Source organism: Anguilla rostrata, chromosome 12 (genome assembly GCF_018555375.3).
Source record: "Anguilla rostrata isolate EN2019 chromosome 12, ASM1855537v3, whole genome shotgun sequence".
Lineage (NCBI taxonomy): Eukaryota > Metazoa > Chordata > Actinopteri > Anguilliformes > Anguillidae > Anguilla > Anguilla rostrata.
Window position 1 is genome coordinate 39729625 of NC_057944.1, and position 26318 is coordinate 39755942.

At 44.6% G+C, this 26318-nt stretch overlaps 1 protein-coding gene across 3 annotated transcripts; it reads right to left on the reverse strand.

Moving 5' to 3' along the window:
• Positions 1 to 244: 244 nt before the first annotated feature.
• On the reverse strand, positions 245 to 18473 carry LOC135236615 (NADPH--cytochrome P450 reductase-like). Of its 3 annotated transcripts, XM_064303079.1 has the most exons (16): positions 18365 to 18473; positions 14940 to 15122; positions 9784 to 9832; positions 8919 to 9047; positions 8078 to 8227; positions 6389 to 6513; positions 5718 to 5807; positions 5479 to 5577; positions 5006 to 5122; positions 4409 to 4527; positions 3773 to 3954; positions 3410 to 3559; positions 2821 to 3088; positions 2104 to 2249; positions 1538 to 1623; positions 245 to 1088 (listed from the first exon to the last, which is right to left on the reverse strand). In XM_064303079.1, exons 2-16 carry the CDS (start codon positions 15116 to 15118, stop codon positions 944 to 946), a joined length of 2034 nt encoding a protein of 677 aa, XP_064159149.1. In that variant the 5' UTR covers positions 15119 to 15122; positions 18365 to 18473; the 3' UTR covers positions 245 to 943. The 3 variants fall into 3 exon arrangements, with proteins under 3 accessions (XP_064159149.1, XP_064159151.1, XP_064159152.1); XM_064303081.1 differs by lacking the exons at positions 14940 to 15122; positions 18365 to 18473 and adding an exon at positions 12128 to 12375; XM_064303082.1 differs by lacking the exons at positions 14940 to 15122; positions 18365 to 18473 and adding an exon at positions 10812 to 12054.
• Positions 18474 to 26318: the final 7845 nt, after the last annotated feature.

Below are 26318 nucleotides of genomic sequence, written 5' to 3' on the forward strand. Positions count from 1 at the left end.
TCTCATATGATAAATGACACAAACGCTTTATAAGATTAATGTCTGCTGCTGATGCAGTACTGGAGAATACCCCTACATGCTGGCTTTCATTCTAACCCGCAATCACTGAAGTCTAACAAGCTGTTGTTTTTTATTATGTCCATCATGTCAAATGAGAGATAATTTGGCATTAAGTGTAGCATTAAATAATGTTGATGCTACACTGTGTCAAACAGATGTACGAAGAATGAATATTCCATTTGAATGATTTTACAATATATTTTATTATTGTCGGTGCTAGCAAGTGATTGTCTTTAAAACCGATTACAAGTGTCCAGCACAAGCCACCGACATGTACCATAAATATAAGGCCAGATTAGAAATGGACATGACTGCACAGATGATGTGTGAATATCAGACAGGCCTGCTATACTGTGGATGTCTGACCGTTCTTCTTGTCACAGTTGAGCATCTTGCACATAAAATAATCCTTAAAAAACAGTCTCCACATAATCCCAAACGGCAGTTTTTTTTTCAAAGGTTAAGAAACGGTTTTTCACCTTTTAAAAATGTTATGACTTACTTGTTTTCTACAGCATTAAATGTATTACTCATCCTTGATATTTACACACTCAATTAACCCGGCGACATCACATTCTACATGTGACAGTTAGAGCTCACTTTAAAATCCCTTCTTATGTCAGATCTGATGAGTGTGTGCAACGTTAACAGTCCACAGTTGTTATTTTGGTCAGGAAAAAGCTAAGCACTTACAGAATCCAACCTGAGGTAGCCAACCAACTTAACCCTGACATCACATTCAACGAATAGTTCATCTCTGAAGGTTTTAAGTTTTGTCTTGCAAAAAAATACCAGCAGTGATTAGCCAGTCATCCAGAATCCAGAACGGAATGTGCGTTTGTGAGAGTCGGTCAGTTTGAGGTTTTTATAGTTTTTTTTTGTTTTAGCTCCAGACGTCCTGTGAGTACCGGCCCTTGGTCATCAGCTTCTTGACGTACTCCGCCGCCTGGGCGCGATCCATTCCTCCGATCTCCTCCGCCATGCCGGAGAAGGTGTTCTGGACGTCCCGCGCCATGTTCCGGGCATCCCTGACAAAATAATAGCGGGGTTTAAGAATTTGGGTGAGTCTGTATGCGTGGGGGGGGGGGGGGGTATTGTCCAGTCAACAAGAAGACCCTTCAGTTAGCAGCCATTGATCATTAGGTGCGATTCATTTGGGAGGTGTGCACATAACACTGAACCCTGTTAAAACATGAAACCTAAGAATACAAGACTAGACCAAAAAAAGTCAAGAACAGGCCATGCAGCCCGTCTAGGCTAAGCTTTTACCCAACTAGGGGGTCACATATAACACAGAAGTTCCAGGATTGGTTCACACAAAGTGTTTTTTTATCAGGTGATATTCTGAAAACCGCTGAGACCAGCCAAATCCACTCCAGACGTGGAGAGGCAGGGCTTGGAACCCCTCTGGACGCTTTATGTCCAATGAGAGGTTTTGGCGTGCCTTTGATTGACAGGCCCTGAGCCAATCACTCACCCGCAGACGTAGATGTGTGCATTCTCCCGGTCAATCAGCTTCCACAGGTGCTCTTGGTCCTTCTTCAGCAGATGTTGCACATACACCTGAGGACCCAAAATGAGATAATTCAGATCACACCTACAGTGGAACTGTAAGCTGAATATCTCTGTTGGGATTCCCTTAGCCTATAAGGCTACTCTGAGCAGGAGGCCAACCATCCAACCGTCCAATCAGAGGTCTGCTCAACTTTCAGGGAGGTGATTTGCTAATGAATTAATGGTCAATTATTTATTATGAAGAATCACTATTTTGTGTGGGTGGTACATCACTGGATACACATTGAGGCAGTATCTAAATACCAAAAATAACCTGAATATCTGAAGGAATCTGACAGTTCTTCACTACAAAATTTTTCAGAATGGAGCTGGATCGTTACTTATCAGTATGTAGCGTATGTACTTATCAAAAACATGCAATGTAAATTTCACTAAACAGAGTGAAACTAAATGGGAGTTTATGCCTTGCAGTGCTGTCCGTCATCCCTCCTGACCAATGAGAGAGCAGCATGGCTCCCAGGGACCCACCTTCTGCTCCTGGTCTCTAGAGAAGGCCACGTTGACCTGCGTGAGCACTCCCGCCTTCTCAAACTCCTCCAGCTCCTCCTGGTACAGGAAGTCTTCGTCTCTATGACGACAGCCATAGTACAGAATGGTCTCGCCCACCTCCCGGCCTGCAGGGGGCGACAGCACACATTTTAATTTGTGTGTGTATGTGTGCGTGTATTTCTGTATCTCTGTGTGTATACAGTATATACACACACTCTATCTGTGAATCTGCAGCTAGCTTTATTTACTGCACAGGGACCTGGCTGCAGTGAGAGTATATCTCATCACAGAAAAAAATAATCACCTATAAGAAGATATTTAAAGCCATTTAAAACAGAGTAAAGGTGTTACAGAGTAAAAGTGCTTAAGCATTTTAAGCATTAAGCTTTCACACACACACACACACAACACGCACACACACAACCCACCCCCCCCGACCACCCCACCCCACCCCACACACACACACACACACACACACCACCCCCCCCCACACACACCCACCCCACCCCCACACACACCACACACACACACACACACACACACCACCCACACACACAACACAGGCCCCCCCACCCCCACACACACACACCACAGGCACACACACACTCACCCCCTCCCCCGACACACACCCCACCCCCACCCCCCACACCACCCCACCCACACACACACATGCACTCACACACTCTCTCTCTGTACCTTGCTCCCTGAGCCAGGCCTGCTCCTGGATGAAGCCCATGAAGGGAGCGATGCCGGTCCCAGGCCCGATCATGATCACCGGGCTGCTGGGCTTGAACGGCAGCCGGAACTGAGACTTCCTGATGTACATGGGCACCGTGGACTTGTGCCCGTTGTCCGTCACCCGCTTGTTCTTCAGCCAGGTGGTGGCCACGCCCCTGTTCACCCGGTTGGTGCTGGTCTGGTACTCCACCACCACCGCACAGATGTGAATGCTGCCGGGGTGCACCTGTTCAGGGGGCGAGGGGACCCCATCAGCACACTCACACTTACTGAGCGCCAGCACAGAACATCGATCAAAAGCACAGGCCAGAATACCTGAACCCCAGCACTGAATCAGGATGGATGCCTTCTGATAAGCATTTCATTTCAAAATGCTTTAACCCTTTAAACACCAGGGTGGACAGGTGTGCACACCTGAGAGGACAGGTACACTCACCTGGGAGGACAGGTGCACTCACCTGGGAGGATAGGTACACTCACCTGGTAGGACAGGTACACTCACCTGGGAGGACAGGTGCGCTCACCTGGGAGGACAAGGAGCACTCACCTTGGCGGAGGAGGCGATGGAGTAGTACCGGGTCTGTAGGCGGGGCAGCAGCTCACACAGGTGGTCGATGGGCGGGCGCAGGGAGGGCAGGTCTTGCAGGACGGCCAGAATGTTCCGGCGAGATTCCAGCACCCAGCTCTGGTACAGACTCTGCGGGAAAAAACACACACTGAGACAGACTTCAATAAGGGTAAAGAAGCCATTTCAGTCTGGGGGTTAACAGTACTACCTCCATCACGACAACTGCAGTTCCATACCCAATTACTCCTTCCCATGAGGAATACAAGAGAGGACTACAAACTACAATGATGAATGATAATAAGATAGGGCAGGTCAGAGAGGTCAAAGGTGAGGGTCACACACCTTTCCCTCCGGGGAAGAGGAGGCCATTTTGCGCATGTGCTCCTGTTGGGCGGAGTCTGAGGCATACTGAGCCAGCTCGTACAGCACGTTGGTCCGCGGGGGGCTGGTGATGTCCAGGTAGTGCATCAAGGCCGTGCGGTACGTGGTGGGACAAGGGAATGGGTTCTTCTTATTGGTCTCCTCTGGGGGGGGATACACAGAGAGCCAATCAAATGTCAGGAGCCAAACGGTTGATGGAGCTTAAAAGAACACCTATTTCTGAATGCAGGGCCGGGTTATGTTCATATTTTACAGGCAGGCAAAATCTGAAAATTCTCTGTCATGCACCTGACAAGTTTTAGCCGAATACGATAAAGACAAAAGCGCACCGTCGGCATGATATAGGAGCTCATAAACAGCTATCTCGCCAAATTAACGGGACAGCGCGTGAAACCGCACATCAAACGACACGTCATTTCACCGCTCTGAACTCCAACGGTTTGGCAGTGAATAATAGGCCACGTCCGGGCTTCTCGTGCTCTCCGTTCCTCTCAGATTGTTTTCCTCTCGTTTCTCTTCAGTCAAGGACGGAAAGGCTGACGTCGGGGGACGAGCGATTTCCGAGCGCGGCGGCGAGCGGCGCCATCGGAGGCCTACCGTCAAGGTTCCTGAGGGAGATGACAGTCTCAAGGTCCACGTCGAGGACGTGCCCGATCTGATTAACGATAGCAGGGTCGTTGGTGGGGTACACTGCAACATGGTCTCCAGCCTCGTACCTACAGAGCGTGGCAGGAGTTCAGACAGTCACAGACTCATCGAACACTTTCCTGCACTCAAAACTCGTACGAAAGAGAACACAATGAAAATGTGAGTAAAGTATATTATCAAGACACTGTAACACTTTACAATATATGGGCAATGTGCTGTAGGAATTGCTGCTGTCCTATGTTGCAATGTATTATGCTACTGTCAAATATATTTAAAATTATATTTTCAAAAAAGGCTAAATATTTGCAATATATGTCAGCATATTCTGTTTCTCTAAGGGAAGACTGAGGATACCAAAGACCAAACAAAAGTGGTTATGATACAGTACAAAACTTTACTGTGCAACCAGCATTTTGACTCGAGTGCAAAAGAATTTGGTTTAGGGCGCGTAACCGTGGCGATGTTAGCAGTGCTCTCTGGGCTGCTGAGCCACAGGGTGGGGGCGTTTCCTGCGCAGACAGGAAGTGGGCTCGGCGGCACCGTTACCTGATCTTAGAGCCCGTGATGTCCAGCTCCAGGTGCATCAGGTGGCGGCTCCCCCCCTTGTTCAGTTTGCGGTTGACCGTGACCGGAGCCAGGAAGGGGTTTTTGGTATCGAAGGGCCTGAACGTACCGGGGGGGTGTGGGGGGGGTGGAGGGGAGGGGGTGTGAGGGAGGGGGAGGTAAACATTAAATTAATTACAGAGTGCTGCATCATATATTTCAGGTCAAGTACCTGTATTCCTTATTCTACAGCACCAGTGGTGGATAACACATTTTCTCCTACTGCGGAAATTTATTATTCACAGCTATGTGCTTATGTTACACAAATGGGAGATTTGGGCAGTCTTCGTTGCTGGAATACGATGAGTTAATAGGACTTAATTCTCCTTGCAGAGCTCGTTGAACTGGAGGAATAAAATTCACATTTTATGAAGAGCGTTTTGCCCTTTGGGGAGGTATCAGTTCGGCAGACTCACGGCCTCTGGGTCTCGAAGCTCTTGAGGCGGCCGATCTCTCCGGTGTAGACCGTGCTCATGTCGATGTCGCTGTGCACCTCCAGCTCGTACTGCCGGATGCTGAGAGGGGAGGACGGTACTGTCACGGTTGTAAGATACATAAAAGAGGGAGAGGGGAGAGAATCGGGTTGGGGGAAGGAAGGGAATTGGGAGGAGGAGAGAGGGAAAGGGGAAAGGAGGGAGAGACGGAGCTCACAGACCTGGACTCCTCTCCAGTGGCTTCCACGCCAAAGTGCTCACACACCGCGGGCCAGAACTGCTCCCGCCAGGACACAAAGTCCTCCTCCAAACTGCGGAAGAAGGGGGGTAAAGGATGAGCACCCATCCTGGCCCAGCAGCCTAACTCTGGTCTGAGGAGAGCTGCAGCGTGCGCAGGTTTATCACCGCTACTCTGCTCTTAAACGATCAAGTACAGCAGTTCAGTTACCTCACCTACCTCACATTGGGCCTCACTCACCAAACATGCGTACGATCACAAACCAAACCGTCAGTAAGAACATTTTGACATTCTTTTTTTTTTTCCTACCTGGATTTGTTCATGGCTGTTTCCTTATGCAAATCACATGAACAGGAATGCGCATAAAATTTACAAACAGCCAGCATTCATCATCTCATACACCTGGGATATGCACAAAAACAAAGGTCTGCACATGTGTCGTGAATCCCATATTGGTTTCTCGTATGAACGTTTTCAAGAAAAAAGTAAGAATAATTTAAGAAAAGTTTTGTGAATGAGGCCCACTGGTTCAGTATGTTTGTGAGCCCTGGGGACAGAGGCCAAAATACTGGGGGAGACAACCCTTGCACAGTCTACTCGGGGGAACTCAGCTGTAGTTCCCCCACCGAGGCCACAGAGGGCACTGTTTCTTACTTGGCGTCGTCGTCTCCCATCCCCAAGTCAAAGATCCTCTTGGCGCCCAGCTCCTCCAGCCTTTTGTCCACGTATTTCCCCATGGCATTGAAGTGCTCGTATGTTTTATTCCCCAAAGCGAACACCTGGAAACGGACCAAATCAAATAAAGGATCAGGTGTACAACTGTGAAATAACACAGTTTATCTGCGTTACTTATTTGTTAAGCAAATCCCGAGCCATTTACACAGCTTTTCTTCTGTGCATTTACATATTTTCTGTTTTATTACAGCCGGATGTTCAGTTTTCTAAGGTACAAGAGCAGTGCCCTGGGATTTGAACCTGCAACCTCTCGGTTGCTAGAATCCCAGATCTCCATCCACCACGTGACCTCACAGACAAGATGTCATAAATCGTATTAAATGCTGCCTGTAAATGTGCGAGAGCCAAAAGTCTCCCAGACAAAAAGTTGTCTAAATCGAAAACGTTCTAAACCGTTCCAAAAACAAAGCAGGCATCGCACATGCGCAGTGAGACTTTCACAATCTATTTAAGAGCCAACAGAGACTTGTCTGACATTCTGAGACTCTTACGTAGACAATAAAAATAAAAGCTGCTCTGGCACCCAGAAGCAACGTTCTCCCCTCTCAGAGAGAAGGGTCGTCGGCAGGTGTTCTCTACTCATGTCGGTTTAGGGAGCTGGTATGGGACCGTTTTAATGGGAACGTGGGGACTATGGGGACTGGGGGTAGAGCTGAGATGGGACTGTTTTATGAGAACGTGGTGACTGTGGGGGACTGGGGGGGTAGGAGCTGAGATGGGACTGTTTTAATGAGAATGTGGAAACTGCCGGGGGCATATAAAGTCACATTGCAAAATGAATCACAGCTGCATGCTGCTTTTACTGAGAACCCCTAAACGTCTCATTTATGGGGGGTAAAATGAGGAACTTCCTGTCTGGAGGGGGAAAAAAATAAAAGAACAGAAAAGAAAATGAAAGCCAGTTGCACTTCCTCTAACAGCTACATGTAAACATATAACAACCAAAAAAAAACAGAAAAAGAACAAATCACACCTCGTAACATTCTCCTCAAGCCCCCTCCACCCCCACACCCCCCCACCCCCCATAAAGCCTTGTTAGTCCTGCTGAAATGTAATGAATGTGGCACTGAGTTTTGAAAAGCCCAGGATCGGAAATTAGCATATGCTATAAATGCTGTGATACATTGCTTTGGTTATTGTTTGTCAATAAATGTATCTGTCCCTATCAAATAAACATTAAATAAATAAATAAATAAACAGCTAACTTCCGACAACACTCCCGCCAACCGCAGATCCCGCCAACCACGAAACCCCCCCTACAGGCCCCCAGAGCATCACGCGGCTCAGACCCAGCTCCACCTGGGAGTTAGGGTAAAGCGACACATCACACACAATCACCTGGCATCACTCTCGCCTCCCACCATCAACCGCTCATTGGTTGTGTCATAATCGATTGATTTTTGTGATCTCCGTCCAATCAGCAGCCAATCTAATCCCTGGGAACGAGGCGTGAGGACTCTTCAGCCAATCAACATATCAATGACTTAAGTGCGAAAACACATACCCACCCACCGGCCCTGCAGGCCTGGAGTCGCGTAACCCTGGGTTACGGTTTCCGTAGTGCCCCGTGTCTGTTTACGCGCGATGGCGACGACGCTCTGCGCTCACCGTGAAGTTGACGCCCCCCAGCTCGGCGTCGCCCTCCTGCAGCCAATCGTGGAACTCCTGAGCGTTGTCCGTGGGGTCCCCTTCGCCGTACGTCGCCACGCAGAAGATGGCGATGGAGTTCTCTATCTCCGCCAGGCGAGAGAGCTCCGACTGCCGAGGGAGAGAAGTGTGAGCGCGTTCGCCCTGTCCTCCATTTTAGAAAGAGGAGGAAGCTGTGGCAGGTCCGTTGCTGGCCTTAATTCAGCTCTTTCAACAGCTCATCCACAACAGCCATGTTGGCCAGCAAGAAAAACTGAACTGAACAGGTTTTAGAAAATATTTTATTAGAATATAGTATATCCACTTCTATCCCAGAGAAGACCACAGAGGAATGGAATATTTCTGTCACATGATGGACAGACAAAAACAGAGCGGAACAGAACTTTATTATGATAGTATTTTATCTCAGTGTGTAATAGAAGGAAGGGAGTCTTACCCTGACAACACATGTCTGAATGGAACAGAAAGAAACAGAAATGAAGATAAAAGTTGGATAAATAGAAAGGGACAGAGAAACAAAAAAAGAACAGGGAGGAATAAAAAGGAACAGAGAACAGAAAGGAACAGTTAGGAACAAAGGAGAACAGAGAGAAACAGAAAAGAACTGAAGGAACAGAGCAGAACAGAGAGGACAGGAAGGAACAGAGCAGAATAGAGAGGAACAGGAAGGAACAGAGCAGAACAGAGAGAACAGGAAGGAACAGAGCAGAATAGAGAGGAACAGGAAGCAATGGGAAGAGAATGGGTGGATCAGAGAGGAACAGAAAGACTCCGGGAGGAACATAAAGGAACACAGCATCACCATGTCGTACTCCTCTGGATCCGCTGCCATCCCCTTCATGCCGTAGCGCTGGGCATCTTTGGCGAGGCGGTTGGAAAACTCCTCGGCCGTGCCCGTCTGAGAGCCATAAAACACCACGATGTTCCTGCCCTGCAGAGAACAGGAACCAGCCGCCATTTCACAAACCCCTCCCCACCTCTCACTCATTACATCACAGGCATTCAGCAGACGCTTTTATCCAGAGCAACTTACACAACTTTTTACATTGAATTTACCTTGCATCCATTTATACAGCTTGGTTAAGTACCTTGCTCAAGGGTACAACGGCAGTGTCTTACCCGGGAATCGAACCTGTGAGCTTTTGCGCAGCCCCGGAAGCACAATATTTTGAAATCTGACTGAAGTTACATAATTTATAGTCACAAAGGATGTCATGACAGAGTCATACAGGGCAAGCTTTTAATGTTGTCAAACTAATTTCAGCATCCGCTAATTACATCACAAGAAAAGGGTATCTGTGCATTGTCCCACAGCCTGGCAGCATTAGCCCCCCGCCCCCCTTTTAAGACAGTCCAGCCAATGACAAAATTATGACTCCGACTGACCGGAAAATCCCATACTGCAAACCAGAAAGAGCATACCCCCTCCCTGAGAGGTGCAGAAAGAGCATACCCCCACCCTGAGAGGTGCAGAAAGAGCACACCCCCACCCTGAGAGGTGCAGAAAGAGCATACCCCCCCCACCCTGAGAGGTGTGCTGCTGTGATGAACTGGTACGATCACACGGGGAGAGCCCACGGTCTCCATCAGAACCCACAGCGCTCTACGGAAAAGGCCAGCCAGCCTTCAACTGTGACAGAAAGGAGACTTTCTTTTCTTTCACTCACTGTTTTCTTCATCTTTTCGATGAAGCTCTTTTCTTGCGTGGTCGTAACTCTGAAAAGGAAGGAAGAACAAAGTTACAGCTGGACCTTTTTTTTGGGTCCTTTTTTAAGTTCTTTAAGGTCTGAAAGTTCTGAAAGCCCTCTGAGCTCTGTTGTAGTAGATTCACGTTCACCTGAAGATGAATCATCTGACCCATTCACACACGCAGAAGGTTAGATTTTATACAGCTGTTCATGAAACCTGAATAACTGATTAATACAAGAACCGGCCTCTACACAGCTGATATAGGAGAGGAGCTACACTGGCCCTGCAAGACTGGGGCAAAGTCCCAAACCCCCCCCCACTAACATTAATCATGGCAGTACAATCAGTGACCATGGCTTAGCTAGCTTCACAAACATGAGATAAGCATGACTGATGACTGTGCAAAAGCAGAGCAGCCCGTCCATCAGAAGACTGACAGGTCGATAGACAGATCGTGTGGAGCAGGAGCTTGCACATGTACAGCACATGATAGCATGTGCATGGGTGATTCAGCTGCTGATGAAATCTAAGACCTCCCCTTTTTAACAGTGATGTAACAGAGGGGTTACCAACCTTTTCACACAGCTCAACTTCACGAGCAGATACGAACGCACATTAAAATACTAATTATCGAAATGTTGCCTGACACCAGACCTCGGTCTAAAAATGTATTTGTTTTGGATTCAAATACTTTTCTACAATTTACTGATCTTGCCTGATGTATTGGAACCAATGAAATACTCTCAAAAAAGTGCAGGCTCAATTACACCAGGCAAGAACAATAGAGCACAGAAAAGTATTTGAATCCAAAACAAATACGTATTTGACCCAGGTCAGCCTGACACAGCTTGAATTATGACATTAAATTATATTTTTAAACCCATTTTAAACAACAGTACATACTCTATATGACTAATGCAGAGATATAAGTATTACAGTATATAACTAACTGTTTAATCCCACTGAATTGAATGTAATAGAATGTGACTAGCAAATATCAACTTACTTTTCTCACATGTATCTCACAACCCACTGCACCCCCTCACAGCCCGGTCTGGGTAAAAACTGATATAATGCCACAGTTCAGACACTTCAAACATGGCAACAGCTTCCAAGATCCGAAAGCTTGCCTCCTTTTCAAAAAGAAAACCTAAACAATAAAAGGAAACATGCAAGTTGTTCAAACAAAGCCTAAGCATTCTGGGAAGACGTTAACCCTGTCAGAGATGATAAAGTGGCCTTTGAGTGAGCTATTCATACGAATCTAAGAGCCCTTCCCAGGCTTAGGAACACAAGCTAAAAGGCCTGGCCTTTTATTTGTATGGGTAACTGATGCAGCAAATTATTATCCTTAACTGAGCTCTTAAACATGGAAAAAGCTAAATAAATAAATAATAAATACATAAGAAAATATTTGTAGAATAATTTATGGAAGAAATTGGCTGTGAAGCAGACTTTGTTTGTGTTAAACTGTTCCTGGATTAAAATGTGATTTTTTTAAATGTTCAGTTTCAGGAAAAGAAGAAAAATAATAACCATAAAGGCAAATTAATACAGACTTTCATAATTACTATCAAACAAAAAGACACATTCTGCCCTGAATTCTATTTTAAATTTCCATGTGAGACATACCAAAAACCAAAAACACAAGTTTAGAAATTTCACGCGGAGAGCTGGGAATTCTTTGATAAAAGTTCTAAGTGCACGAAACTCCTGACGGTGGGCATTCGTTAAGCTCAATCTGCCACACAGGCTTCGGTCTCGTCCCCGGAGAGCGGAGAGCGCAGTGTTCTGGGGGTGAGTATGACCGCGCTGGAGGTCTGAGAGGGGTTCAGGCAGAGCGGAGCTGCCTCCGCACAGACTCATTAAGGACAATCAGGGTGGACCCTCATTAACACGCAATGTGCCAAAACATGAGGAAATAAAATACATTCACAACGGCGAAAAAATATATATATATATATCGCGACCCTTCACAACACGTCGGGAAATAAACAAATCATTGCTCATGTTTATATATCGCAATACATTTGTAAACATACACAGCAAGTCAAACATATTTATCAATGTCAATATGATAAAACTTTGGACACTTTCTTTACAATTATAAATAAATGTATTTCATAGCAGTGTGTTTTTTCCCAAAAATTGCAATATCCACAAGCGTATCTGTATACTTGCCAGTTGTATTCTGAAGTTTTTGCGCTTCGCATCGGTTATATATTTTATATATTTTATATATTTTATATATTTTATTTCCATATATTTTCTGTGTAATCCGTTACTGTAAGAGCCACTAGCTGTGGTCAGATCCCTACTGACCTGTGCGCTGGGGCAGGCTGGCCCGCAGGTTCGGAGGAAACACAGCCCATGGCTGACCCCAGAGTAACGGTCCTGCCCCCGACCCTCGGGTCGGGCCGCTTGTATGATCCACACCCGGGGAGAGGGGAACAAAAATCCCAAAAACAGGAGCAGGAGGAAGAGGGATCCCCTCTGAACAACAGCAGCCACCAAATCTAAATCTGCAGACCTCCTGACGGTCCACCGCACCCAAAAGGAGCCAGATTAGAGAACCCTCCCCCCATTACCTCCACTAACTCCCACCAGACCCCCCCCCCCCCCCGCCAGACCCCCCCAAACCAGCCAACCCTCAACCCCCCATGCCTCATACAACCCCACCCACCCCCATCCCAGCCAAAAAAATATTCCCGTCTGGAGGATAGTGTTGGCGGTAAGGACGCTCTTTCTGATTGGAGGATAGCGTTGGTGGTAAAGACGCTGTCTCTGATTGGAGGATAGTGTTGGCGGTAAGGACGCTCTTTCTGATTGGAGGATAGCGTTGGTGGTAAAGACGCTGTCTCTGATTGGAGGATAATGTTGGCGGTAAGGATGCTCTCTCTGATTGGAGGATAGCGTTGGCAGTAAGGAAGCTCTCTCTGATTGGAGGATGGCGTTGGCGGTAAAGATGCTCTCTCTGATTGGAGGATAGAGTTGGCAGAAAAGCACTCTCTCTGATTGGAGGATAGCGTTGGCAGTAAGGACGTTCTCTCTAATTGGAGGATAGCGTTGGCGGTAAGGACACGGTCTCTGATTGGAGGATAGCGTTAGCGGTAAGGACGCTGTCTCTGATTGGCGGATAGCGTTGGCGGTAAGGACGTTCTCTCTGATTGGTGGATAGCGTTGGCGGTAAGGACGTTCTCTCTGATTGGTGGATAGCGTTGGTGGTAAGGAAGCTCTCTCTGTCTGCGATGCTGCAGCACTTAGATCCCCTCACGGAACAGGCTCTACACACATCTGGCATCTCTGGGAAAGAGCTGAGACTCTATAATGAAATTTCCCATAAAACCCCACAGCAGACTCACACATGTACACACGCACGCATGCACACACACTCACACACACAGTCGCGTGCATATAATTTAAATATGCACTCACATAAATAATCATACACACACACAAATTCACACTCTCTTCCCTACAAACACACACACACACACACAGGCTCTCTCAGAAACTCAGTTACCAGGGCGACAGTTATCATAACTCCTTTCTTTTCCTCTTTTAAAGGGAAACAGAGCATGCTGATTTCAACCCCCCCCCCCCCACCCCAAGGAAGGCAGGATGTCACTATGGTAACCCACTCAATCATAAAAGGATTGTGCCTGCATGCTGCATTCAGAGCTGCTTTAAAGGCACATCAGTGAAAACAAGAAGAGAGCTGAACAGAAGGAGCTGCTTGTCTGTGGCCCCAACGCACACACACACACTCACACACACACTCACACAGACATCCACACACACACACACACACACACACATACACAGTCACACACACACACACACTCAAACATATGTACATGCGCATGGACACACACACACACACACACACTAAAGGAATGTTGCAGCATGCTTAACAAAAGTGCCAGGCCACAAAGAAATCCTCTCGTCATGATTGGAGCAAAATGAGGAGAGGTCACATTACCCAGAGTGGGCAGAAGTGAAATCAGCCAATACCATGCTCTCACAAAACTGCTCCCCCCACAAAACTGAGTTTTTCTGCAGTCAGTGTGCAACTTCCTTCCTCAACTTCTCCTGCTCGTTTATCTGTTATCTTACAGATGGGACTGTTAAAGACTTCCCACAGAATGTGGCCATCTCAACCCAATCAGAGCTCAGTGTTCAGAGGATGTGTGAGCTGTGGTGACCGTCCTGCTGACCAATCAAAGGCCAGAACAGAAGCTCTGCAGACTGTTAGAACAGGGGGACTGTTAGAAGCAGGGGGAGAGATAGAGGGAGGGAGAAAGAGGAAGAGAGAGGGAGGGGGAGGTAAAAAAAAAAACAGAGAGGGAGGGAGAGGGAAAGAGAGAGAAAGGGAGGGAGAGAGAGGGAATTCTTTCACTCCAATCAAGGCACAATTACCTGTATTTAATACTGACCCAAATCAATGCAGCCAACAATGAACACACATATGAATAAGCACTTTGAGAAATATTGAACTATTCTGAGATACGTGCTTTACCAGAGATCGACCAGAAGAGCAAACCTGATTTTCTCAGTGTCACCAGGCTGTAGAGAAAGGCGTTTCTTCAGAGCTTACACATTCAGTGCTTCATAAATTATTATTGTTATTATTATTATTATTAGTAGTAGTAGTAGTAGTAGTAGCAGCAGTAACAGCACTAGGAGCAGTACTAGCAGAAGTAGTAGTAATGGCAGTAGCAGTACTAGCAGCAGTAGTAGTAACAGTAGTAGTAGTGGTAGTAGTGATAGTAGTAGCAGTAGTAGCAGTAGCAGCAGCAGTAGTAGCAGCAGCAGTAGTAGTAGTAACAGTAGTAGTAGTGGTAGTATGTATAGCAGTGTCTATAATATTAGTAGTAGCAGTAGTAGCAGTAGCAGCAGCAGTAGTAGCAGCAGCAGTAGTAGTAGTAGCAGTAGCAGCAGCAGTAGTAGCAGCAGCAGTAGTAGTAGTAACAGTAGTAGTAGTGGTAGTCGTGATAGTAGTAGCAGTAGCAGCAGCAGTAGTAGTAGTAGCAGTAGTAGCAGTGGTAGTAGTGATAGTAGTAGCAGTAGTAGCAGTAGCAGCAGCAGTAGTAGTAGTAGCAGTAGTAGTAGTGGTAGTAGTAATAGTACTCACTGTGTGGTCAGTTTCTTGAATTCTGGGATCTCCTCTGCTGGGGTCTTCTTGCGGAAGGTGATCCAGTAGATGAGGACGGCAGCGATGACGGAGACCAGGACGATGTCGAGAGTGCTGAGCAGGCCTTCGTCCTCCATCACTGGCTCTGGGGTGGCGGCGTCTACCTCAGAATCAGCCATCGCACTGCATTATGGGTATCAGGACACACGAGCGAGTCAGAGCAAGAAGCGGCCCCTCGGCCCGTCCAGGCCCCTCGTGTGCCTGCATGAGACAGGGAGGCCCTAAAGGACTCCAGTGTGTTTCAGCACCAGTTAAGTCATCGATTGGCTGAAGAGTCCACACGCCTTTCTCTCAAGGCCCTGATTGGCTGCTGACTGAAAGGAAACCACAAATATCAGCAAAAACCGCGGCCCTCCAGGACTAGAGTTTGACACCCTCGACCCACAGACGAAAGCGCCTGGCGCAGAGTCTACCGACCCTGGTCCTGGGGGGCTTCGGGTTTCTGCTTTCACCTGTTCAGGCCCAGTAAAGCAGGTGAGGGGAGTAAACGGTGTGAAAACTGTCCGCTTGGATAAATTGAGGGCTGAGTAACAGCAAACCCAGAGACCCCCGGGGTACCTGGTGGAGAGTATGGCCTCCTCAGCCCTGGTCCCCGGGGCCCAGAAGCCCTGGAGGGTCAGCTGGCGTACACTGAGACGCAGAACTTAACCGACCAGTTTGGGGTTCCTTACTCCACACGTTCACCTCAGCTGGCTTCCTGGGTCTAAATCAGTTGCTGATTTTCGAAAACAAAACCCAGTAAGAATTTTTTTCCTCTCCATGATTAGAGTCTCCAGCACTACTTCAAGCCCGGACTTTAACTCCCCAAATGTCTCTGCTTCTGCTACTGGCCTGGCAAGCTGTTCTATGCATTGGCAACTCTCTGTACAAAAAAACAATAAATGATTTTTTTTTAAATTATTATTTCTGATATCAGCAAACTAGGATGAAGAACACTTGCATGAAAATGCAAACATGCTAATAAGACAATTTTGTGAAAAAATAATTTTACATGATACTACTGTTGGTCTACAGAATGCGTTCTCACATGTCCCAGAAATATGTCAGGAGAACAGAATCAGGACTCAGGAGGGAACAGAATCGGGACTTAGGAGAGAACAGAATCATAACTCAGGAGGGAACAGATACTTTGTGCTGGGAAGCCTCTCCAGCTCTACACAACCTCTCTAAATTGCCCAGGGCACAGTTCCGCCTCTCGTGTGGGAAAAGGACAGAACAATACCATGCTCTGAAACAGGAGTGTTGGGTATAATACTCACTCAATACTCACTCAATACTCACTCAAAACTCACTCTCCGTTCCCCTCTTTTTACAGAATGTTCATTGTACTCCCGCGTAAAACTCTGGTTATAGGCCGCTTGGGAATTTGGGGAGTACAGTTTCAGTGTAAAACAAATTTGTTTTTATTTTTCCAAAAGATTTAAATTGGTTAAAAACCCTGATTGAAAAATTGGAGGCATGACAAGTGTCTGAGCTACAACAACAACACAAGAAGGCATAAAAGGAATTAACAATACATTCTTTTCAAAACTTGCATTTTTGCCACAAATCTCAATCACAATCACAAATGACAATGGCAACAGACCCAATCCAGAAAAGCCCACCTTTCCCTCCTCTGACCTGTAGCATCTACGGCAGAAATATGGTACCTCTTTACCATTTTAATGCAGGCCACGGCCAGGTGGTGGACAAACAGAGAAGACTATACAAGTAGACATATAGATGGATAGATGTAGGCCTAATTTAATCACTTGGAGGGGGAAAAAAAAGATTTTAAAAAACTTTTGCAGGAATGCTGATTTCATTTCATCAGCTGTTCTGCTAAAAAAAATCAAGCATTCTGCTTTCACAAGAGCAAGAGGTGTCCAGAATGTGCTGGCTCAGCTCTTCCTGCAATTAGCTGTGTTCCTGTGTTCCTTTGCAGTTACGAGACTGCCAAAGTGGACCTATCACCTGTACTGTACTGAAAAAAGAGACTCCTCCTTTGGGTGCAAGGGGAAGAACAACAGAGTCGCTACACTTTCTGTACCGTAGCACGGTGTCCCAGAGGAGTCAAAGTGCAAGGTAACTCGAGATATATTACCTCTTTTCTGGTTGCCGTGGCTATGGTCGCCGTGGCAACCGTTGTTACGGCTCTATTACATAAGGCTAAATAGTTTCAGGTAACCTAACCTGTAAAACAAAAAATGTGTTGCTGAAAGCAGGGTTAGAGCTGATTTATTTTTCAATGCAGTCAATTCAAGAAATGCATTTAATGAATTGAATCATGCCAATTATATTCAAATAAATTTTGTACTTTTTTGAAGTCTGAATTTTTGATTTTGCAGCAGGACCTATTGAAAATGTGCAGGTGGATGTAAAACATCAATCCTGATTGGAGGGTGAAAATGTGTACAATAACAGTATTTGTACTGAGTAACTAACTAACAGTTGAGTCAAAGCGACCTGAGAGGTCATTGGTCAGGTTGATGACATAGAACAGCAAGCATGATGATGCGATGGTGACTTCTGAAGACATTTTTTCCAGGTGTCACTGCATTAACGCTGTGTCAATAACAATCATTATTCTGACTTAATTCATCCATTCATACTCTAAATGAGTTCATCCACCTTCAAAAAAAAAACAAAACAGAACAACACAGCATGCAGACTCCAGAACCACATCTGGATGAAACAGTCATTTAAAATACTTAAACTCTGCAGATGCATGTAGCTACAGTTTGACAGTTTGGAAAAAAAGAAAATAAATGAAAACATATCTAAACATGTCTAAACCAAAATCAATCTACAAACCATTGTATGTTCTAAGAGCATAATAAGGTTTTTGTTTAAGTGTGTCAAATAATTATTTGAAATAAGGAAGATATATATATATATATATATATATATATATATTAAATCAGACAAATATATATGAAATCATATATATCATATATAACCATATATATCTGGCTGACATCCATTCCCAGACAGCAAATGTCAACGTCCCATAAACGTCCAGGTAGTCACATAAGAGAATACACGTGTGGTCCGGCTCATAAAACACAGTGACATCAGATTTACACGTTCTTGTCGTTCGGTGTAAGTCTAGGCCTATATAATATTTGTCATTCCTAAATTTACAGTGTGGCTCTTCCCGAATGACATTAAAATGAGATTTAAAAAAAAAATTGGTTAGTAATGTTGACACGTCATTGGAAAGATCAGAGAGTTCCGTAGTAAAACTAAACACTTCAGTAAAGCTAAAAATAGGCTTGTTATTACCTGTAAAATATTAAAATACATAAAATTAAATAAAGAACACAGTCATTGGCAGTCACTGACCGAGCACTACCCTGTCAACAAAATTCCAGTCAAACACTTACATGCTGCCGTCCTCTGAGTCTGCCAGCAAATCAGACCAGCGCGAAACCGCCAGAGCACGTCTGTCACCGCGCCGCGCGCTTACCTCCCGAACCCCTCAACCCGTGTTTCTGTGGGGGGGCGGGGGTGGCGCGAGCCTGCAGCGCGTGCACTTTGCGTCGCTCCTGGGCGCAGTAAGATGAGGTGCCTTCAGGGCTGTACGTCTTTAGTTATGTATCCGGCAGTAAAATAATTTTTAAAAGAATAATAATAAAAAAATATCGTCAGCTATGTGTTCGTTAAAACAGCCCGTTGTTTTTTTTCACCCTTTGGGTAGTTTCTTATATGGCTGGATCTATGTAAACATTTGCGAACTGTGTGCCTAGACATAATAAATGACTGTAAGTTAAAGTGCAGCAGAGAAGTTAGTTCGTGGTTATGTAATTTCTTTCAGGTGCACTGATGGCGTGGTCGAACCTGAGACGGTTACATTCAATCACTCAGAAACGCAATGCAATCTTCTTGAAGCAAAATATATATGCTATATATTTGTAATTCCATATTGTAGATGACTTTACTGTAGTTAAAGCAAGACTAGATCTAACCAGTACATAAACAGTGAAACACAATATACTGTGATTCCTTAGGACAGGCCTGCCAGTGGAAATCACAGATACTGCAATTTAATTAAATTATAGTGAGAAACTATAATGGTTCTGGGCTGGCATAGGTGTACCTACAACAATGCTTCAGCAATGGTTCAAGTACATTGTCTCTGGTCTAATTGTCCTGTCAGCTTTGTCTATATCATTCTATCTGTATGACTTACTGTGTCTGTTCCTAACAAATGGCTTTATATAACATCTGGCATCTGCAGCCGCCTTTAAACCAGTTATTCTGGTTGTGGTTGGTTTGTGCTCAAGATTGTTTTGGTGGTTCTTTCAGTGCTTTTGTGTGGTGGGTAACTGGTCAGGCGGGGTAAAAGCTGTGTCCAGAAGATATGTGGAGTAATTCATATTATTCTTAAGGCCTCTTTTCTGCACACTTCTGTCTTTGCCAATTCTGGGCTCATATTGTCTCATTACTGCAACAAATCACTGACTGTTTTACTATCCCTGACTCTTATATATTTCAGACAGACAATGAAGTGACACAAGCGGCACAGCAAGAAGGTTGTGGGTTCGAATGCAGCCCGGGCCTTTTCTGTGTGGAGTTAGCATGTTCTCCCCGTGTCTGTGTGGGTTTCCTCTGGGAACTCTGGCTTCCTCCCACAGTCCAAAGACATGCAGGTAGGCTAATTGGAGACTCTAAATTGCTCGTAGGTATGAATGTGAGCGAATGGTGTGTGTGCCCTGCGATAGATTGGCGGCCTGTCCAGGGTGTATTCCTGCCTCTCGCCCAATGCATGGGCTCCAGCACCCCCCGCAACCCTGCCCAGGATAAGCGGGTATAGATAATGGATGGACCCTGCCCAGGATAAGCGGGTATAGATAATGGATGGACCCTGCTCAGGATAAGCGGGTATAGATAATGGATGGACCCTGCCCAGGATAAGCGGGTATAGATAATGGATGGACCCTGCCCAGGATAAGCGGGTATAGAAAATGCAAATGAATGAAATGCATGAAAATGCACTTCTTGTACGTCGCTTTGGATAAAAGCGTCTGCCAAATGAATGTAATGTAATGTAATGTAATGGATGGATGGATGAAGCGACACACTTCTGCATTTTCACGGAGGGATAAATTGACTTAAAGGCAAAATGCACACAACAGTGAATCGCTAAACAGGCATGTATGTGTAAAACAAGACAAAATGAAAAATGGAACAAAAACCAAATATAGAGCTGGCATTTTTAATCACCTAAATTGTGCATAAAATTTACAAACAGCTGGCATTCATCATCTCATACACCTGGGATATGCATAAATGGTAATGGTAAATGGGATCGAACCGGCAACCCTCCGACTGCCAGACAACCGTTCTTATGTCCTGAGCTATGTCGCCACAAAAAAACAAAGGTCTGCGCATGTGTAATGAATCCCATATTGGTTTTTTTGGAGGAACATTTTTAAGAACAGATGTAAGAATAATTTAGGAAAAGTTTTGTGAATGAGGCCCAATGATGGGGTGGAATTGAGTATAGGCGGCAGCCATTTTCCTCGTCAGTGGATTTTTGTTGTACGTGACTTGAAACGCCACCATTGTCATTGTTTTTGCACAGGCTTCAGAGTTATAGAAGATAATGTTTCATCCAAGTAAATGTCTGTCCGGGCAGTTTCTGTCATTTTCTAAATTTCAGTTTCTGGAATATTGTCAAGTCTTTTAAAAAAATGTCACAGACTCATATTTCCATTGCCTTCCCACATATCCTCAGCCTGATTTCTAGCGCTTGTAGAATAATGGGTAAGGAGTTGGTCTTGCAACCTGTCCATTGTGTTTCCTGGGTAATTATCTCTTGTGTTTTTATTGTTGTTCTTTAGTGGTTTCCTGTATTCCTACAGTGTAGTGTTTTGGGTTTAGTTCTTCGTGTTCCCTCCTGTTTGTTATTTTCGGTTCCCCTTATTAAAACCGTTCAATTTGTTTATTCCCCGTCTCACGCATTTCTCTGCTCTCGGGTCCACCTTGCTCCACAAACTGCCCTTACTGTTAAGCAGTGCTCTGATGCTATAGTGTTAAGCAGTGCTCTGATGCAGTACTGTTAAGCAGTGCTCTGATGCAGTACTGTTAAGCAGTGCTCTGATGCTATAGTGTTAAGCAGTGCTCTGATGCAGTACTGTTAAGCAGTGCTCTGATGCAGTACTGTTAAGCAGTGCTCTGATGCTGTACTGTTAAGCAGTGCTCTGATGCTATAGTGTTAAGCAGTGCTCTGATGCAGTACTGTTAAGCAGTGCTCTGATGCTGTACTGTTAAGCAGTGCTCTGATGCAGTACTGTTAAGCAGTGCTCTGATGCTGTACTGTTAAGCAGTGCTCTGATGCTGTACTGTTAAGCAGTGCTCTGATGCAGTACTGTTAAGCAGTGCTCTGATGCTGTACTGTTAAGCAGTGCTCTGATGCTATAGTGTTAAGCAGTGCTCTGATGCTGTACTGTTAAGCAGTGCTCTGATGCTGTACTGTTAAGCAGTGCTCTGATGTCATAGTGTTAAGCAGTGCTCTGATGCAGTACTGTTAAGCAGTGTTCTGATGCAGTACTGTTAAGCAGTGCTCTGACTCAGTACTGTTAAGCAGTGCCTGATGCATAGTGTTAAGCAGTGCTCTGAAGCTGACTGTTCTAGCAGGCTCTGATGCAGTACTGTAAGCAGTGCTCTGATGCATACTGTAGCATGCCTGATGCTTACTGTAAGCAGTGCTCTATGCTGTCTGTTAAGCTGTGCTCTTCAGTACGTTACTGCTCTGATGCTACTGTTGCAGTGCTTATGCTTGAGTTTAAGCTGCTGTGCAGTTGTTAGCAGTCTCTGATGCTGTACTTTTTAAGCAGTGCTCTGATTCAGTACTGTTACATGCTCTGATGCTGTATGTCAGCAGTCTCGAGCATGTTTAGCTGCTCTGGGTACTTAGCATGCTCTATGCTTACTGTTAAGCAGTGCTCTGATGTCATAGTGTTAAGCAGTGCTCTGATGCAGTACTGTTAAGCAGTGTTCTGATGCAGTACTGTTAAGCAGTGCTCTGACTCAGTACTGTTAAGCAGTGCTCTGATGTCATAGTGTTAAGCAGTGCTCTGATGCTGTACTGTTAAGCAGTGCTCTGATGCAGTACTGTTAAGCAGTGCTCTGATGCAGTACTGTTAAGCAGTGCCCTGATGCTGTACTGTTAAGCAGTGCCCTGATGCTGTACTGTTAAACTGTCCAAAAGTCATGTTTTCCCCAGATATATAAAACTTGGCAATGGCATTTCAGATTGCTTTCAGAATGAGACTCACTCTCTGGATTCAGTAAAGAATAAAAGAATAAAGAATAAGGAACAATACTGCTGGCAAAGAATTACAAAAATATTTTATTTAATAGGAATTGTAAATACTAAATTCATAAAATGCACAGGGATGCAGACCCAAATGATGTTCTCAATGCAAACAAAAAAAAATATGTAGAAAACTATCATCAGTACAAACAGCAACAGTACAAACAGCACTATAAAACAGGATTTGGTTTATTAATGGAAGTGTTGTATTAATCGTAATTAAATGAAAATCGTTTAAAAAATAATGATTAAAACAATTAATGTTGAGTACATCGCTGGCGTCCACGTCTATGACACTGCACTGTCCCATCCAAAGATTTAAACAATTCCTCTATCCAACCCACTACTGCTTAATAGTGACAGTCATGGGTAAATTAGCAGCATTATTCTGCTTTGAATTTCCAAAGAATGAGATTACAGATAAAGTTTGGGAAGGAAATGATAAACAGTGCACTTTATAGTACGGTAGGTCTATCTAGTGGTGACATTTTTGTTAATTTGTGAAGGTTGAATTTGGCATCTGCAACAGACACAGCATACACCATACAACCATTACGTTACATTACAGGCATTTAGCAGACGCTCTTATCCAGAGCAACTTACACACCTTTTACATAGCATTTACATTGCATCTACTTATACAGCTGGATATATACTGAAGCAATGCAGGTTAACTACGGCTTGGGTACAAGGGCAAGTGTCCTACTGGGGAAACGAACCTACAACCTTTAGGTTACAAGTCCAGGTCCTTACCCATTGTACTACACTGCTGCCACAACCACCCTAAGGACAAAGCCTCTGAAGCAGTACCTGCTTGCACTGCTTCCTGAGAAGAGTGCACTCTACATTCCCCAGAACAAGTCTGAGATACAACCTGTATAAGAGACAAATGCATATTAATGCTTTGCCCTCATCGCACTGGTGACAGGTTTTCAAGGAAATGCATTGTATGCCAAGAATAACATTGCATGGGTGATTTGGCTCACGAGGAAATGATAATCGATTAGTACACATTTTTTTCCCATCTCAATTACAGAATATGGGAGCTTTTGAACTGCAATGCCCTTTTTGTGATTCCAGAGAGTCTACCATTTTATCAACTGAAAGAAAAAGATCAATCAACACAAGGGGGCAGTTGTATTAAGATTTTGATGTTGCCAGGGCTACCATTAGGTGAGAGCGGTGCTGGGTGACACATAACTGGCCGTCAGCCATAACATCAACCATGAAGGGAGATAAGAGCTTTTCATACCCATGCGTGAAATAAATACGCAAATAGATGATGAGAATCCACCTATTCTCATTTTCATGTGACTGTCTGCAGTACCTGGGCTGTGGGTTAAGACTCCTGCACTGATGTGGCCTGTAGCAGAAGCTAGTTATGCCCCAGCTGCCGCACGCTATTTGTGAGCCTTATCTGAAGAACGTACATTGCAGTAACTTCTGTAGTGCATCAGAGACCAGTAAGGGTGGTTTTGTAACTATCAAAATATCAGCTAGACCTTCAGGTGTCGTTACTTTGAATGACGCAGTGTCTAATTTCACGGATGTGCTATTTTTACAGGTGAAGTAAATATTACCCATGTCTGATCTGCTGATATGACTTAGCCAGCAAGCTCTAGATGCTGACAGAACCCAAGCATTTGGAGGTCAAGCTGATTGAAGAACACAAAAGGGGAAATTAAAGGTGTTTTCTGTTGTATACAAAAAAACAACCCATATTTCAAAAGAGCACAGTAAGTTGTCAGGATTGCACAGTATTAATTGCAGTCAATATTTCTTCATAGCACAACACTTTGCTCAACTTAGTTCTAGAATCCAGTAACCATACTTCCTGCTCCTAGTTCATGTATGCATGACTGGCTGCAATAACTGCAAGTAGGCCAAATGAAAGCAGTCCAACATTAAAATCGGAGCTCAAAATCATTCAAACAGCCGTGTTTGCATATCTGCAAAACAGGTTTACGTATCGGGTTATCAGAAGAGGAATGCATAGTTGTTTTGTCCAGTAAATGAAGCCAACTATGTCCGAACGCTATCGACTAAGAAAACCGCATAACTATTTATATCTGGATTTCACGGTTACTGCTCTTAACTATTTAATTAACCCAAACATTGATATGATTTCTTATTACACTTATCGTGAGAATTGCCTTTTGCCAAATAAATTATTGCGCTAAAATATTTGCATTAGGCTACTAAACTGTAACCAAATAAAGGTGGGCCTATTCAAAGATGACTTGTTTGGCAGCTCCATTTTTAAATGTCTGTCATTAACCCTCCTATTATGTTTGGGGTTACTTTGACCCCATTCAATGTTTACTGTCTCTAAAAATATGGTTACCATACTTTTTTCAGCTAGATATTTCATGACTTTTCCTAACTTTATGGGGAAAACATAGCAAACATGAAATTAACTGAACAAAATTATTTTCAGTGCCCTGTACACATGTTGTACACATCGGTGTTGTTGGGGTCATTTTGACCCCAAGCTCTATTGTTATATAAAACCATCATTTTGATCTTGTTTTTGTTGTGTTGGCTGAGGGCACTTTCTCATTAATTTGTGTGTGTGTATGTGTGTGTGTGTGTGTGTGTGAGAGAGAGAGAGAGAGAGAGAGAGAGAGAGAGCATGTGTGTGTGTGTGTGTGTGTGTGTGTGTGTGAGGAGAAAACATAGTCCCCACGAGATCTCTGATCATTCTCGCAACATGGGGGCGGGGGCAAACTTATAATAAGGGCTGCAGACACAGCCCTCTAAACCATTTCTCTTTGCATTTGTGCCTCAACTAAAGATTTTGAAAATGGCCACCAGACAGAGGCGTATATTTTCTGCCACTGAGGGTCTGTCACAGATCTTGGAGGGTAAAAGTGATTTAGATGAGGATATGTCTGAGACTGAGGATAATGTTGAGGAGGACCCTGATTATGTGGCATCCTCCTCTGATTATGAGAATGAAGTCTTTGAGATAGCACATTCTGTTGTTTCTCAACCACCAATAAACCGTCCTGTCATCATTCAACCACCAAGAAACCCCCGTCATCTCTCAACCACCAAGAAACCTTCCTGTCGCCTCTCAACCACAAAGAAACCCCCCTGTCATCTCTCAACCACCAAGAAACCGTCCTGTCATCTCTCAACCACCAAAAGACCGTCCTGTCATCTCTCAACCACCAAGAAACCCTCCTGTCATCTTTCAATCACCAAGAACTGACATGTTCACTTCCAAAAATGGAAAACTACTATGGTCCGGATCCCCAGTTGAAAGACAGGGCAGACTTAGTGCTGCTAATGTCATCAAAATGGTTCCAGGCCCCACCAGATATGCTAGCAGTCATGTACAAGACATAAAGTCTGCATTTGAACTCTTCATAACACCATCAATGCAAAAGGATATTCTTGAGATGACAAACTTAGAGGGGAGGCAGGTGTATGGTGACAATTGGAGAGAGAGAGCTGGATGCGACCCACTAGCCATCCTATATTGGGTGGCTTATTTTGGCAGGAGTGTACAAGTCAAAAGGTGAAGCAACAGCAAGCCTTTGGAATGCTGACACTGGCCGGGCAATTTTTGTCTCTGGAGACATTTCATGTTTTCTGCCACATTATATGCTTTGATGACAGGAAAACAAGGCAGGGTTGACAGGAGCGTGACAAACTTGCACCTATCTCGTCTGAATGAAGAATTGATACCCACGGGTACCTAGTTGAGCTGTTATGTTCATTTTCTATCAAAACTCAATTCTGGTGACTAATTTACTTTTTATTTGTGTTTCTTCATTATCTAATAACTGTCATGTGTTACTTATTGATGTTCTGAAGTGTTTTCTGAACCTAAACAATTGAAATGTTTGACATTCTAAATATTTTTTCCTGGGGTCAAATTTACCCCAAACATAAAATGTTACTATGCTTGATAATAAAAGGTGTTTTCTTTCCAAGTGTTATTTTTCTTTTTTATTGAGCACTTAATACCAACATAAAGCCCTGCAAATACCAAAACATAATTTGTTTTCCAT

Bases quoted from the DNA above. Each gene is read 5' to 3' on its own strand.
- LOC135236615 (XM_064303079.1), bottom strand. From the start codon at position 15,118: ATGGCTGATTCTGAGGTAGACGCCGCCACCCCAGAGCCAGTGATGGAG. The intron at 8,228-8,918 runs GTGATGCTGTGT...CTCCCTCGGCAG, and splicing joins ATCCAGAGGAGTACGACATG to TCGGAGCTCTCTCGCCTGGC. The intron at 5,808-6,388 runs GTAAGAAACAGT...CTTCTTCCGCAG, and splicing joins ATGGGAGACGACGACGCCAA to TTTGGAGGAGGACTTTGTGT.